The 13962-nt window shown below is 40.0% G+C and overlaps 1 protein-coding gene across 11 annotated transcripts in view; it reads right to left on the bottom strand.

Moving 5' to 3' along the window:
- Positions 1–13962, bottom strand: part of Fhit (fragile histidine triad diadenosine triphosphatase) — a 1439263-nt gene that overhangs the window by 14874 nt on the left and 1410427 nt on the right. For all 11 annotated transcript variants that reach the window (XM_077795625.1, XM_077795624.1, XM_077795620.1 and 8 more), the window contains one exon: positions 10937–11041. In XM_077795625.1, coding sequence (XP_077651751.1) covers positions 10940–11041 — 102 coding nt within the window. In that variant the 3' untranslated portion in view covers positions 10937–10939. The remainder of the gene's footprint in view (positions 1–10936; positions 11042–13962) is intronic.

The following is a 13962-nucleotide window of genomic DNA, read 5'->3' as shown; positions in this document are numbered from 1 at the left end:
TTAGGACTTTGGCCTGTGTTTCCACATGTAGTCATTCTATAGATTTCTGTATTGTTGGCTTCTTTATTTTGGTACTGGAAATTGAATCCAGGAATGCTATGATACTGACCTACATCCCTAACCCTTTCTATTTTTTGAGACAGGGTCTTCCTAAGTTGCCTAAGCCATTTTGTTAGGTTCATTTGCGAGGTAACTCACAAAACAAATTGGGCAGTGAAAGAGTTTTATTCCTTTCCGCTTTCCCATTCTGTCAGAATTTGAGTAAAATTCTTACTTATTTCTCCATTGTGTGGTGGAATTCACCAGTAAGCCTGTCTAGACCTGATGATTCATTTGTTGCAAGGATTTTAATGAAAGTTCAATTTCTTTGGTATCAAATTATTCATATTTTCTTTTTCACTTTAGTCACTTTAGGTAAATTACTATTTTCTAGAAAATTATCTATTTGATCCAAATTTTTAAATGGATTGCTCTTAAGTTATTCGTCATATGCTCTGATTTTTAGTGACTGAAATATCTGTACAGAAGTTTGTCTCTTTGTTTTTTGACATTGGTTTTCTGTGGTTTTTCTTTTTGAAGACATTTTATTTCATTAATCCTTTCAATTACACCCGTGTTTTCTATTTTACTACTTATTTATCTTTAACATCTCTATTTAATTTTGATCACTCTAACTTTTCTATAATGATGTTTAGTAGATTAACTCTTAGCTATTATTTTCTTCAATAAATACATCTCAGTCAATATTAAAAAGTTAATTGCCAATCCAAAAATAGCTAAATTATAAAATTATGGAATCAGCCCAGGTGCCCATCAATAGATGAATGGGTTTAGAAATTGTGATATGTATATACAATGGAATTCCACTCAGCCATTAAAAAAGAATGAAATTTTGGCATTTGCTGGTAAATTGATAGAAATATAGAATATCATGCTAAATGAAATAAGTCAAACTCAAAGGTTGAATATTCTCTTATATGCAGAAGCTAGAATACGATAAAGGAAAGGGGGAGGGAAGGATAGGATAATATAAAGAACCAATAAAATACAATTAAATATGTGAGTGAAAGGAAGTCATGTTAAGTAGGAGAGGAAGGTCAGAAAAGGGGGGATCATGAACTGAAATCGATATCCATGCCTGTGTGAGTTTGTCGAGATGAACCCACGTACTATAAAGCATTACTATAAAGCTCTAATTTTTTAAAATGGATAAATTTCTAAAAAATTAATTATCCTCAAAACCCACCTTTATCCACAAGTTTTAGTTTTCTTTATTAGGATCAAAAAAAGTTTCTAATTCCTACTGGATTTTTTTTTTCTTGAGAATTCCCCTTATATGAATTGGTTGGTAACAAATTGTCTCAGCTTTGTCAGAAAATGTTTCTCACGTACATGCATTGTTAGCTTTCCAATGCTATATCAAATACCTGAGATAATGAACTTTTATTTTGGCTCACAATTACAGTCCAAGATAAATTGGCCTAGGTGCTTTGGGGCCTGTGGGGGTGCAGCACAGAGTCTGTGGGGGAACCACGGCCACTTTCCTTATGGCAGGGAAATGAAAGAGGAAGAGACCAGGGTCCCCCAGCCCCCTGCAGGGTCACACACTCAGTGATCTAAAACTAGGACCCCCATTCCAGTTGTGCCAAAGTGGGGACTAAGCCCTTAAAGCATGGGCTTTTTTTAAAAAAAAATAAATTATTTCTTTATTTTTGCATTACAATTCTGCTTTTAGAGGACATTTCATATCCAAAGTATGGCATTCATGAAAAATCTGTTAGCTGCTTATGGATATCTAGGTTGGTAGTTATTTTCTTTTGATTCTTCAGAGACATCAGTCTGTGGTCTTCTGATTTTCACTGTTTTTGTTTTTGTTGTTCACTTTTAGTCTATTTTTCTATTGAAATTTAGTGCCCCCCACACACTCTCTAAAATCAAATATTTATCCCTTTGCCTTTGAGGTGCTCCAGTTTTATCATGATATGTGTGAATGAGGATCTTCATTGCCCTATTCTGGTCTTGATGTGCTCTTGAATTTCTGGAGTAGCAGATTTGGCCAGTTTTGAAAATAGTCTCAGGTGTTACTTCTTTAACTATAACGTCTACCGAAACTGTTATTTCTCTCCCTTTTCTTTTTCATCCTCTTTAGATAGCATGCTCTTTCATGACCTTTTTGGTTATGAAAAATGTGCTGCTAAATTCATTCATTGGGTGTATGTATTTTTATTTAATTTAATTTTATTTTTTTTGGTACTGGGGATTGAACCCAGGGGCACTTAACATTGAGCCACATCCCCGCCCTTTTTTTATATTTTATTTATTTAGTGACAGGGTCTCGCTAAGTTGCTGAGCCTGGCTTTGAACTTGAGATCCTCCCCAGCCACTGGGATTATAGGCATATGCCACTGTACCTGGCAAGAGTTGATGTATTTTTAGTTCTCAGGTTTCTGTTTGGTTCTTTTTCTTATGATTTATGCCTTATAAAAAAAATAGATTAAAGATCTCTGCTGAATTCTTGTGTCTTTTATCTATAAACAAATTTAAATATAGTTATTTTAATATCTAATTCCAATTTCTAGATAAAACCCTGTGAATCACATCATATTTGTAAACAACTGAAATTTATTTCTCATTGTTCTGGGGGCTGGGAAGTCCAATATCAAGTCATAGCAACACTGATTCATTTTGAGACTTCTTCTTTGGGCTTGTAGGTGGCCGCCATATTGCTGTGCCATCACATGACCCTTCTTTGAGCACACAGGGAAATCCGACGTCTCTTCTCATAAGGGCACTGACTCCATCATGGAGGTGCCATGCTTTTGATGTGGTCTTAACCCACTCACATCCCAGAGGCCCTGCCTCCTAACACCATCACATGGGGGTTGGGGTTTCAACATATGAATTCTGGGGGTGGGACACAGCATTCAGGACATCAAAACTTGGTCCCTTGTGTGTGTGTGTATGTGCCTAGGCATTAGCACACACACACATTGGGCATTCTGCTCAGAAACAAATTGCAGAAATAATTTAAGATCTTGAGTTGGTATTTTCTTCCATAGAGAATTTTTCTTCTGCCAAGAGTCTAATGGACTAGCAATTAGGGATTACCCTAATTCAATTTCCAGGACTAAGTATTTTTTTATTCTGTCTACACGATATGAAGTTGGGCAGCAGTTGGTGTGAGGGCTGGCTTACATCTGGCTCACTCTTTTCTTCCAATATGTTTATTATAGCATTATTTATTATCATAATAAGTGAAAATAATAAAAATGTCCAACAACAAAGGACTGCTTTTATACGTTAAGGGATCTGGCTCACTCTTATTTCAAGGGTGTAACTCTCCTAGATTTTGAACTCTCACCCAGGTGTAGAGGTTTCACAAGTACTCTATTGTTGGCCGAATCTCTCTGCTTCTTTAAGACTGACAGATGCCCTCAGTGGAAAAGTGGCCTCAAATGTTGGGCTCATCTCTCTAATCTGAACTGAACTTCCCTGTGTCTTGGTCCTGTAGTTTTTTGTACCAGAGGTTGAACTCAGGAGCACTTGCCCACTGAGCCACATCCCTATTTTGTACTTTATTTAGAGACAGGGTCTCACTGAGTTGCTTGGTGCCTCACTTTTGCTGAGGCTGGCTTTGAAATCCTGATCCTCCTGCCTCAGCCTCCCAAGCCTCTGGGATTATAGGAGTGTGCCACTGTACGTTTTTGCTATTTGTTACTTCTAACCCTTTTTAAGATTATTATTATTATTATGTAAAGTTTTTCTAGTTGAACACAGGAGGAGGTTTGAGTCAAATTTTTGGTCTGTCAAACTTTTCTCATGATGTTTACAAAACTCTAATGTTCATTTTATCAGTCTCTTCTCTTCTAAGCTCTGTGTAAAGCACAAAACAAGCCTTGCCCCAAAGGAGGCTGTTCCTGCCACTAGAAGTTTTCTTCTCGGATCTAGAATAGAAGTAAGTCCAGGCCTGTGTTAGAGGTGCAGGATGGTAGTAATACTGAACTGAAATGGCCAGGTCAGTACAATGGGGTTTGGGGAAGGAAAGAAGAGTTGGTAGGTATTCATCCTTGAAGGAGTTTGGGCATAAGAAAGTACAGATTTATTTCTAGATTGGCATCTACAGCACTCTTCCCTAGTCTTTACATGGCTCTTATCCTCTTCAGATAGCATGCTCTGAAGGAGTATAGATGGAAAAGAGGTTGTCTGGAAGAAGAAGAGAGGACACTTAATGTGGACCTGGACTGGGGTCTAATTTTACTAATTACCCTCCTGGAACAGTTGATGACAGTTTAATTCTCAAGATGTTCTTTTCTTAGCCCTTCCCTCATTTTTTTTCAGACTATATTTTAATAAATAAGATACAGTCTCAGTTGCCCATCACTCATGAATTAGAAGTAGGAGAGCATACTAAACTCTTTGAGAATCATTGGTGAAGTATTAAAACCACCCTGCACTAATACTCCAGGTTGCCTGCATAAGTGCTTGAATGACACCCCAGCATGTCAAAATAATGGAGCCCTTCCTGTGTCAGAGATGGCTGAGGGACATCATAGGCATAGGATCAAGTGAGGTGCTGATGTTTATATATTAGCTATTGTTAAGCGATGGGGTCAAAGAGTATTCGTGTGAATTTTCTTCATAGTAACCTCCCGTGGTCTCTAGAAGAGCCCTTCTTCCCACTTTCCTTTGTGTCAGAGATGAAGACAAATCAGTTCACTGGAAGGAGAAGACTGTATAGAAAAGAGTGGAGAAAACTGAGAAAGAAAAAAAAATCTTGAGAGTGAAAAATTTTAGTGTAGAAGGTTTTTATCATAAAAGGCTCTAGAGGAATGTGAGATAAGGATGATAATAATAGGCTTTTTGCAAGATGCAAGTAAATAACTCCCAAATTCGAGATATTTTTGGCTATGAGGGTTACATTTTTTCTGAAAAGATTCATAAGGGTTAAAATTAACTTGGAGAAACCAATAATTTCTAGTACCAGTAGAAGAGTTCTCTGGATTCTCTAGCTATCAAGGGCCTATGGAGATCTTTTGCCTAAACTATTAGGTCCATGTTAGAGAAAACTGAATCTTAGCCAAACATTTTAAAAATGATCCCACTAAACTAAATTCTCATTTTGAACTTTGAGATAGATTAGCTCATAGAATAAATATAAAGGGAGGTTGGTTTTTTACATTTTTTGGGTCACTAGAATTGATACTTTCTAAAGTTTCCACAATTCTATGGTTTATCATTCTCTACTTAAGCCATAGGGACCTGGTTTATACTTATATCAGTCAAGTAACAGAATCTTTAATTCCTTGCTATTGAGAACAAGTTCTCGAAATGTATTCCTAACAGAATGAGGAGAACAGCAGCACAATCCAATAGAAACAGGGGCCACAGGGCTCCCTGGGTCTTTCTCATCAGCGCTGAGAAGGTTAGATTATTTCTCAAGCTGATAGGTGGATTTCAGAGGTACAATTTACAGACCAAAGCATGTCTGCAACCTATCCTTTCTCATCCATCTTGACTGTCCATGATTACCAGTGGCTAAAATTATGATGGTTTTAAAAAAAGAAAAAAATCCAGTGTCCAAATTTTCCTCGACAGTACATCTATAAGGACTAATAACGTTGTTTTGGGCTGACTCAGTTGCTTTGAAATTGCTCTGCTCTGTTACGAGCAAATGAGAGGCAACCAATTATCTGTAAAATAACCACACACACCGAGGAGAGTTTGATGAATTACAAATGAACTCTGCTGACACAACAGGGTGTAGAAACCTGTCCTGCTCTGATTTCCCATCAGAGTTAGGTGATGCTTGCATATTTGATGACATATCCCTCTCAATTCCATTTGGAACAAGGAGAGGACATTCCCCACTGGTACACACACCACTGCTTTGAAATTAAGCAGGAAACCTACCGCCAGTGTGTCAAAGGCAGACCATCTGAGTGTGACATGCCTGCATAAAGAGTTACCGTCCTCCAGGAAGGAGGCAAGGTTAGGTAAGAAATGGAGATCCAGTGTCATCTAATGTGATTTAGAAAGAGCCGTCGCAAAACCCCTCTCCCGGAAGTCAGCCCAGTGTGGGGAGCCAATGCATTAATTCACCTAGGCAGAGAGTAGATGCTGGTTCCTGGAAGCACAGGCTTTGGCAACCTCGTCAGGGATCTGTCAGGTGGGCAGGGAGGAGGGAGATGCAGCTTCATTCAGCAACCAGTGGCCCTCTCTGGGCACAGCAAAGGCCGTGTCCGTTTTTCACTACTGCTGAATCAGAAACTGATTCAAAGTCATTTTCTGCTAGCCCAGGGATAATAGAAGGTGGCTAAGACACCAAGACCTCCGGAAGGCAGAGCGAATTCCCCTAACTGATGTGCATGCCGTGATAGCTTCAAGAGGCTGAGGAGAGAGCTTATAGTTCTGGGATGTTTCTCTTTATGGTCCTAACGGCACTCAAGTCATCCTGAGGATTAGTCTGGGTTCATACATAAAGAAGATGCAGAGCCAGGCGTGATGGCGCGAGGCTGGGAAGGCTGAGGCAGGAGGATTGCAAGTTCAAAGCCAGCCACAGAGAGGCACTGAGCAACTCGGTGGGACCCTGTCTCTAAATAAAATCCAAACTAGTGCTGGGGATGTGGCTCAGTGGTTGAGTGCCCCTGAGTTCAATCCCCAATACAACCACCCTCCCCCCACCAAAAAAAAAAAAATAGATCCAGAACAGGGGTTTTTACTTATCAGCGTTGCTAGGTATAACCCAAAGCAAGCAGACAGTGACTCTTTGCCTCTTGCAGTTCTTTTTTGGGTGTAGGGATTCTTCTCTGCAGTCCTGTGGTTTGTAAGGTAGACTCTGAGCAAGCCAAGTGTTAAAAGCAAACCCCAGAAGATGCTCAGCTTGGAGACTGAGCGTGCCCCCAGGATTGGGGGAGGCAGTGAGCTGTGGTGTATACTTCATGCCTGGTGACAAAATGGTGACCCAGTATCCCTAGGAAGGTTGACTCTTGGATTTCCCCCATGCACCCTGTATTCTCAGCATGTCTAGTTGAAGGAAGGACTGGCTCAGTGGTTGGAATAGTCTAGAGTTCTCTTGCTCCGGGTTTCACTTCCAGCCTCCATTACTGTTTTTCCAAAGATGGGAATCATATGCGTGTTTAATTTTAGGTGACCTACACTGATCTCTGTATAGGTCATTCTCTTTTTATCTTTCTGAGTAGGTCAAGTGGAGAGTCTCAGGTTCGTGCTGAAATTAAATGCCTCTCTGAGAGTGGCCCGCCTCACTTTCTAACAAAGAGAAAATAACTTCAGTCCTGATGACTACCAGCACAGTTTTATTTTTATTATTACTATATTTTCATGCTTAACTTCTAATTACAAGTAGTCTTTTTTTTCTTCATCAAGGCTAAGATACACAGTTTAAGACTAATGTACCCAAACTTAAAAAGTGAATCAGATAAATGATGCCCTTGGTGATCTTCTATGACAAAATGCATGCAATTTGGGAACCCCTGAACCTGCCCAAGGTTGCATTTCTTGACCGTGAGTTCAGATGGTAGAGAACAGAGGGAGGAGGGCAGCCTGGTTGGAATCAGTAAAGTCAATGTTGGGGGAATCTGGGGCCATTTTGATTCCTAGTAACTGGATACAGCATGAAGGGAGGCAGGGGTCACAGAGGGGACCTTTCAGGGAAGCCAGAGAAACCAGCAGATAAGATAAAAAGCCAAAAAAAAAAAAATGTTTGAGGGGTCCTAGGAAAGGGAGAAGGGACTGGCTGGAAGAGGGAGCTCTTTAAGCGAAGTGAGCAGTACAAAGATTAGGAAATGGCCTTTGGGTTAGACAGCCTGGGCCCACCATGTACCTTAGAATAACACTTAACATCACAGAGCCTTGGTTTTCTCTTCACTGGCAACACAGGATTATCATAGAATCTGTCAGTAAGAATTGGCTTTAGTCATCCATGCTGGGCTGTGCCCTATCCTGTCAGCTCCTAGGTGTGGAGAATCATCTGGTCTTGCAGAGCAAGTGCCAAGTCTTTGAACTTGCTCTGCCTAAGACTGACTTGCTCCTGAGGGTACGATCAGGATAGCTGGGAGAGACCAAGTTGATCTGAATTTCAGATAAATAATGGATTTAAAAAAAAATTATTGCTCTATTTAGTAAAAAAATTTCAATATTCCATGAACCATTTAACACTGTATAAAAATTCAGTGGGTAGAGGCATTTTGAAAAGGGAAGTTAGGTGGGTGTGAAAGAAGATGAGGAATAACCTAAGGACCAAGTTTCTGTTCCCCTTTGTGTCTAGAGGGAAGTATATTCAGTCCCATTGTATTGCAGGTAAAGGGGATGTTCTTGGTAAAATTGAAGGACCCTAAGTGTAAGTCCCTGGTCTCTAAGGTGCTAACTAAATCCCCACAGCTCAGGAGGTCATTAAGGGTGTTGTTTATAGACCAAACTAAAGAGAGATACAAATATCTGTTAATTTAAAAACACACAGGCAGGCTTGACAGAAGCTTGCAGGATGTTTCTTAGGGTGAATGTCTTTCTGGCAAGACTCATAAGACAAATGGATGTACCTGGAAGATAGGAGATGTCAGGCCTCAAGGCAAGACAGAAGCAAAATCAGGTTGTAAGTTTAAATCTTCTTAAAACATCTAGAAAATGCATTCAAATATAGACCCTTAGAGTTCAGCAAGCCCCAGGAAAAACCTAGAGCCTTCTTGGCTCTGCCTGAAAATACCCATTATATAGGTAACTCAGAAAACAATTTCAGCCTAGAAAGTCAAGCCTGAACATCTGTGACCCCCATTTGAACAGGGCACTCCAAAATGACATGTTCTCTTTCAAAGGAGGTATTCTGAGAGGAGAATAGAAAGAGGTTTGTAGTCATGCCCATAGACCAAAGTTCATTTTATCGGTCCTTTTTTTTTTTTTTTTAAGAAAGAAGATGAACAGTGGAAAAGGTTAAAAATAATATATGAAAGACAGCTTTTGCTACACCATGCTCTGTGCCTTCAGGCAACTAAGTGCAGAGCTGACACACAGATGACAGGGAGAATGAAATGAGCTTTCTTGATGCAAGTGCCTGAGCCTTCACCACAATTGCACAGAACTGGGAGGGGAGGAACTCTGGGGTCTCTAAGTAATGAAAATACTTTGAGAAGGGGATTGGGGAGAGAAGGGACAAGAAATGCACATAGATTTTAAATTATCTAATAAAACTTCCATTTTGAAGTGTAAACAGAGGTTCCCTCTTACATGCAGGGGTTATTTTACAGTATCTGCCCCCAAGTGGATGTCTAAAGCCTGAGATAGTATATATGGAGTTTGATACTAAGTTTTTCCTCTGTATATGTACCTAGGATAGTTTAATGTATAAATCAGATACATTAAGGCATTAACAAAAATGAATAAAACAATTATAAAAATACACTATATTAAAAGTTATGTGAGGGCTGGGGTTGTGGCTCAGTGGTAGGACACTTGCCTAGCTCCTGTGAGGCACTGGGTTAGATCCTCAGCACCACATAAAAATAAAGGTATTGTGTCTGCATACAACTAAAAATTAAAAAAAAAAAGTTAGGTGAATATGAACTCTCTCAAAATACCTTATTGTACTAGACTTATGATGCTACTTAAAGGAAGCACTCTGCAGCATAACCAAATTTCCAGCATTGCTACTCTTATACTATGGACCCATTATTAGTCACTTAAAAATAAACATTGGAAAGTTTATCTGACAACTCTGATGTGACTAACAGGAGGGTAGTGTATACTGTGTGGATAAGTTAGAAATGTTTTTCATCTTGGGGGAGATGGAGCAGGAGGGCATGCAATGTAAAATTTATGAATTGCTTATTTCTGCAATTTTCCATCTAATATTTTTGTACTGCAGTTGAGGGAGGGTAACTAAAACTAGGGAAAGCAAAACCCTGGGTAAGGTGCAATGTATTGTTTTCCAGCCAAAATCATGACTACTAAGTGGTTGGCAAAACTTTATACAATTCAATTGCTACCAGTATTTGCTCATTAATTTTGTTTTAAATTAGTATCTGTTCCAACAACTTATAAACAGGCTAAAGGAAGAAGCATCTAATTCTAAAAGGAAAAAGAATTATTTAAAGGATGTTTATCTGAGGTCCATTAAAGTGTACAACAACCAGTTGTGCATACCTGCAATCCCAGCGACTCAAGAAGCTGAGGCAGGAGAATCACTAGAGGCCAGCCTAGGCCACTTAATCTTAAAATAAAAGGGGTAGGTATGTTACTTAATGGTAAAGCAACCCTGAGTTCAATCCAGTACCAAAATAAAATAAAATGCAGGACAGCCAGTTTACATTTGAATTTCAGATAAACAATAATTTTCCAGTCTGCTCCCAGTATTGCATGGCAATCCTACTTATGAACAAATGTCAGAAGATCAATGTATAATATCCATTGGAAAAAAATTTATTCTAAGCATGAATTCTAAAACAGGAAATTGTAGCTTTCTACCACAATCTTATTCTAGCAACAGTTAAACATCTTTAATGCAAAATCTTAACAAGTCCTAATTTTTCCCTATCGCCTGAGCTTCCTAGCACCTTAAGAGAAATTTACCAAATAGCAGCAACAGAGAAAGGAGTCTACCTGGGTGAGGCTGAGGGACAAAGAATCTGGAGCCTGAGGGCACTGTCACACCTTTAGAGGGTTTGGACATTTCAAACAACCAGGTTTGCTTTACCCACCATCTGCTGTGTAGCTGTTGGAATGGAGAGCCACAGCCCTGGAGGAGAGACAGGAAGAGCAGGTCTGGAGCGGAAGGGTGCTGGAAATAAATTCCTTAAAGAGCCTAGTTTTCTCCACTTCAGCTGTTGCGACTTTTGCAGTCACCAGCTGAAGATATTGGTTAAGCTGCTTATCTTTGTCCCCCTTGCCAGTGGAGTGTTTTGGTGATGATAAAGTGCACAGTCTTTACCTGTCATTGAAAGTAGACCCTCAGAGCTGCAGCTTCCGCCGCCATTTCCTCCTCTGATCTCCAGGAGGCTGGGGAGTCCACTCCCTCTTTGTCATGTTTCTGGAGCTTTGGAGAGAAAATGGGATTGGCTCATTAATGGGATCTCATTGAATAAATGTTGGGAGGACTGCAGATTAGCTGCTGGTCAGTGTGTGTTTCTTGATTAGGTTAATTGCCAAAATTCGAAAATAAGGAGACTACACAAATGAATCCACATTTCCAGTTTCTCTGATAAAACCAGATTAGGTACATGGTGGCCGTCTGCTGAGGACAGAGTGAGGTGGCTAGTTGTTGGGGGGCCTTCTGCCGTTCACAGTCCCCCTACTCTTTAGCTTTCTTAGGTGTGGCAGGCATCATTCATTTATTTTACTTCCCAAAGCCTAAAAGTATGAATTTGCCACCTACCAGTGGCCATTTCCCCCAGGCTGGCCCGTGGTCTACCTGCCACAGTCTTCTGCTTAGCCTCTCACATGAGCTCTGAGTACCTGTTCTGTGAAACAAAATTGTCCAACAAATTTATGATAACAACATAGGGACGATGACTACCAAGTAAGAAAGGAGCATTTCCAGCAAGAGAGGCCTTGAGCCGGCAAACAAGTTGATGAGAAAACCATTAACACTTGGTCTTCGTCAATTATTTTGAAATCCTCCTCAGATACTCATATTTTTTATACATCTTGTGTAGGTCTCATGATTACATATAGAGTGAATAAAATTTCTATCAGAAGTTTTCAGAACTCTCTTATTTCTTAGAAAAGCTCAATCCCCTCTCCCTTAATTTTCTTATGTAAGTCTGTTATTCCTCCATGTGGTTCTATACATTCTAACATGCTGAAGGTGTACCTTCCCCATAATATAGTATATTGTGTTAAGTCCATTGAGATGAATGATGCAAAGAGCAGTTTCTTTACTGTGCATTATTTCATTTAATCTTTAAAATAACCCATTAGACAGTTTTTACTTTTTTACTAAGACCCGTGGAAGTAATATTCACTTGTGAAAAGTCACCCAAGCAGTAATGGTAGGCATGAGGGTTGTCCCTAAAACCTTCACCTGTGGATCCTGGAGGGTCCACTTTCACATGGATTAAACATTCAGATTTGTTATTTTTTTTTTTTTTTCGGGGATTGAGCCTGTAACTAAAATCTTGGTGGTCCCTGTCCCCAATGCCAATTTAATAACTAGGAGAAGGTTTATTCCTTTGCTAGCAAAGGAGGGACTCGGGTCCCAAAGGCTGTGACTTCCCCCATCAGGAGGGACAGGGGCTATTTAAAGGAACTTCAAGGGTGACATTCCAGGTATACTCTGGTAGGGGGTCCAAGGGCACTGTGACGGTTGTTAGGATTCACTTCCCAGATCCATCAACTACAGGAAGAAAACTTTTTTTTCTTTTTTTAAAAAAATAAACCTTAGAGCAATGGGGGCTATGTTCAGAAGGCGAAGGGACCACTGAGCTATGGCCCAGACCTTTTTGTTTTGAGAAAAGTTCTCCCTAAATTGCTAAGGGTGGCCTCAAATTTGTGATCCTCCTGCCTCTACCTCCCAAATTGCTGGGATTATGGGTTTGGCTGAAAGTCCACAATTAAAGTTCACTTTCACATATTTTGATCACAAACAGCACCGTTGCATCAATTTATCAGAACTTACTCGCAAGTCCATAAATAACTTCTTTCTTGACCTGAACCTAAAATAGGTCTGAGAATGCCTTTGCTCAACAAGTAGATATTTTTGTGATTTATATTTTTAGGACCTGATTACAAGGTGATGTATAGATGAAGTAATCAAACCTTCAGTGTCACCCCATGAATACAAAGCAGAATGACAAAACCCCCTGACAGAAGATATTAGAGGTCTTTCATCAAAAACAAAGAAGGAAAATGACCCCTAGTCACCAACACAAAGGAGAACCAATGACACCCTCTTAGATCACGTCTGTGCTATAAATCTTCAGCATAAAAACACGCCTACCTAAGGGGTAGCTAGCATGTTCCTCTTCAACACCTGCACTCTGTCTTTTTCTCTGAAATCAAGTGAGTCATAACTCACTCTGACCCATTATTAAATCCTGATCAAGGACCCTCACAGCCTGAATGGAGGTTCACCTCCCTTTTGACCTCTGTTCTGGTGAGGATACTGTCCCACTCCTCCACACAAATTCACCTCAAAATCGGAGCCTTTGCAAATAATCTTGTCAATTTAGCAAAAAAGACTATCAACTAAAACTAATCCAGAGACCTCACCCTGACAGCTCCTGGGAGGTGGAGAAGTTTCCCCCCTCCACTTCGGGCAAACTTTGCTACAGAAGGCAAAACAGTGAGAGAAAGACCGCCTTGCTCTCCAACTGAGCTCTATTTCCACACTAAGTCAGAGCCTAAATGACGCTCATTAGCATATAACTGGGCCACAAATATGTTTATGAGGGTCATGGATCTTCCTTTCAGAATTTGGCTGCCAGCATACTAGTTTTACATTTTTGCCACATAGATTTAATTCTCCTTAGTGGAAGAAAACCACATTAAGAAGTCATTTCCTTCCTCGCAGAGGCAGTGATGACGAGATGACGTGGTTGCTACAGGCAAAGAGAGTGGGATTGCTATTCCACTCAGGAACTAATTTTCATTTCGATACTACCTTTAGGTCTGCTATAAATCCATCTTGTAACAACTCAATGGAATGACAGAGAACAATGCGAAGCCTAGAAAATACGGTCTTCCCACTTGTGCTCCTGCCATGGGAAGATGCAGAAATCAAGCATTAAGGGGCTTCAAGCGACTGGAATCACACCAGATGAATCCAAATAATTTAGAGTCTGCGACCACTAATGCCTTTCTGGTTATGGGGCGACCGTCTGTTATCGTCATATGCCTTACAGATGGCACCATTGTGCCCACCCTTGGAAGTTGTTTACAGGAACTAGGAAGTAAAACAAAAACTAATCATATTGGAAAACTCTGTTTTTACATGGTTTTTAAAGAGAAGGCTATTTC

Source organism: Urocitellus parryii, chromosome 3 (assembly GCF_045843805.1).
Source record: "Urocitellus parryii isolate mUroPar1 chromosome 3, mUroPar1.hap1, whole genome shotgun sequence".
Lineage (NCBI taxonomy): Eukaryota > Metazoa > Chordata > Mammalia > Rodentia > Sciuridae > Urocitellus > Urocitellus parryii.
This window is presented reverse-complemented; position numbering and strand designations above follow the sequence as displayed.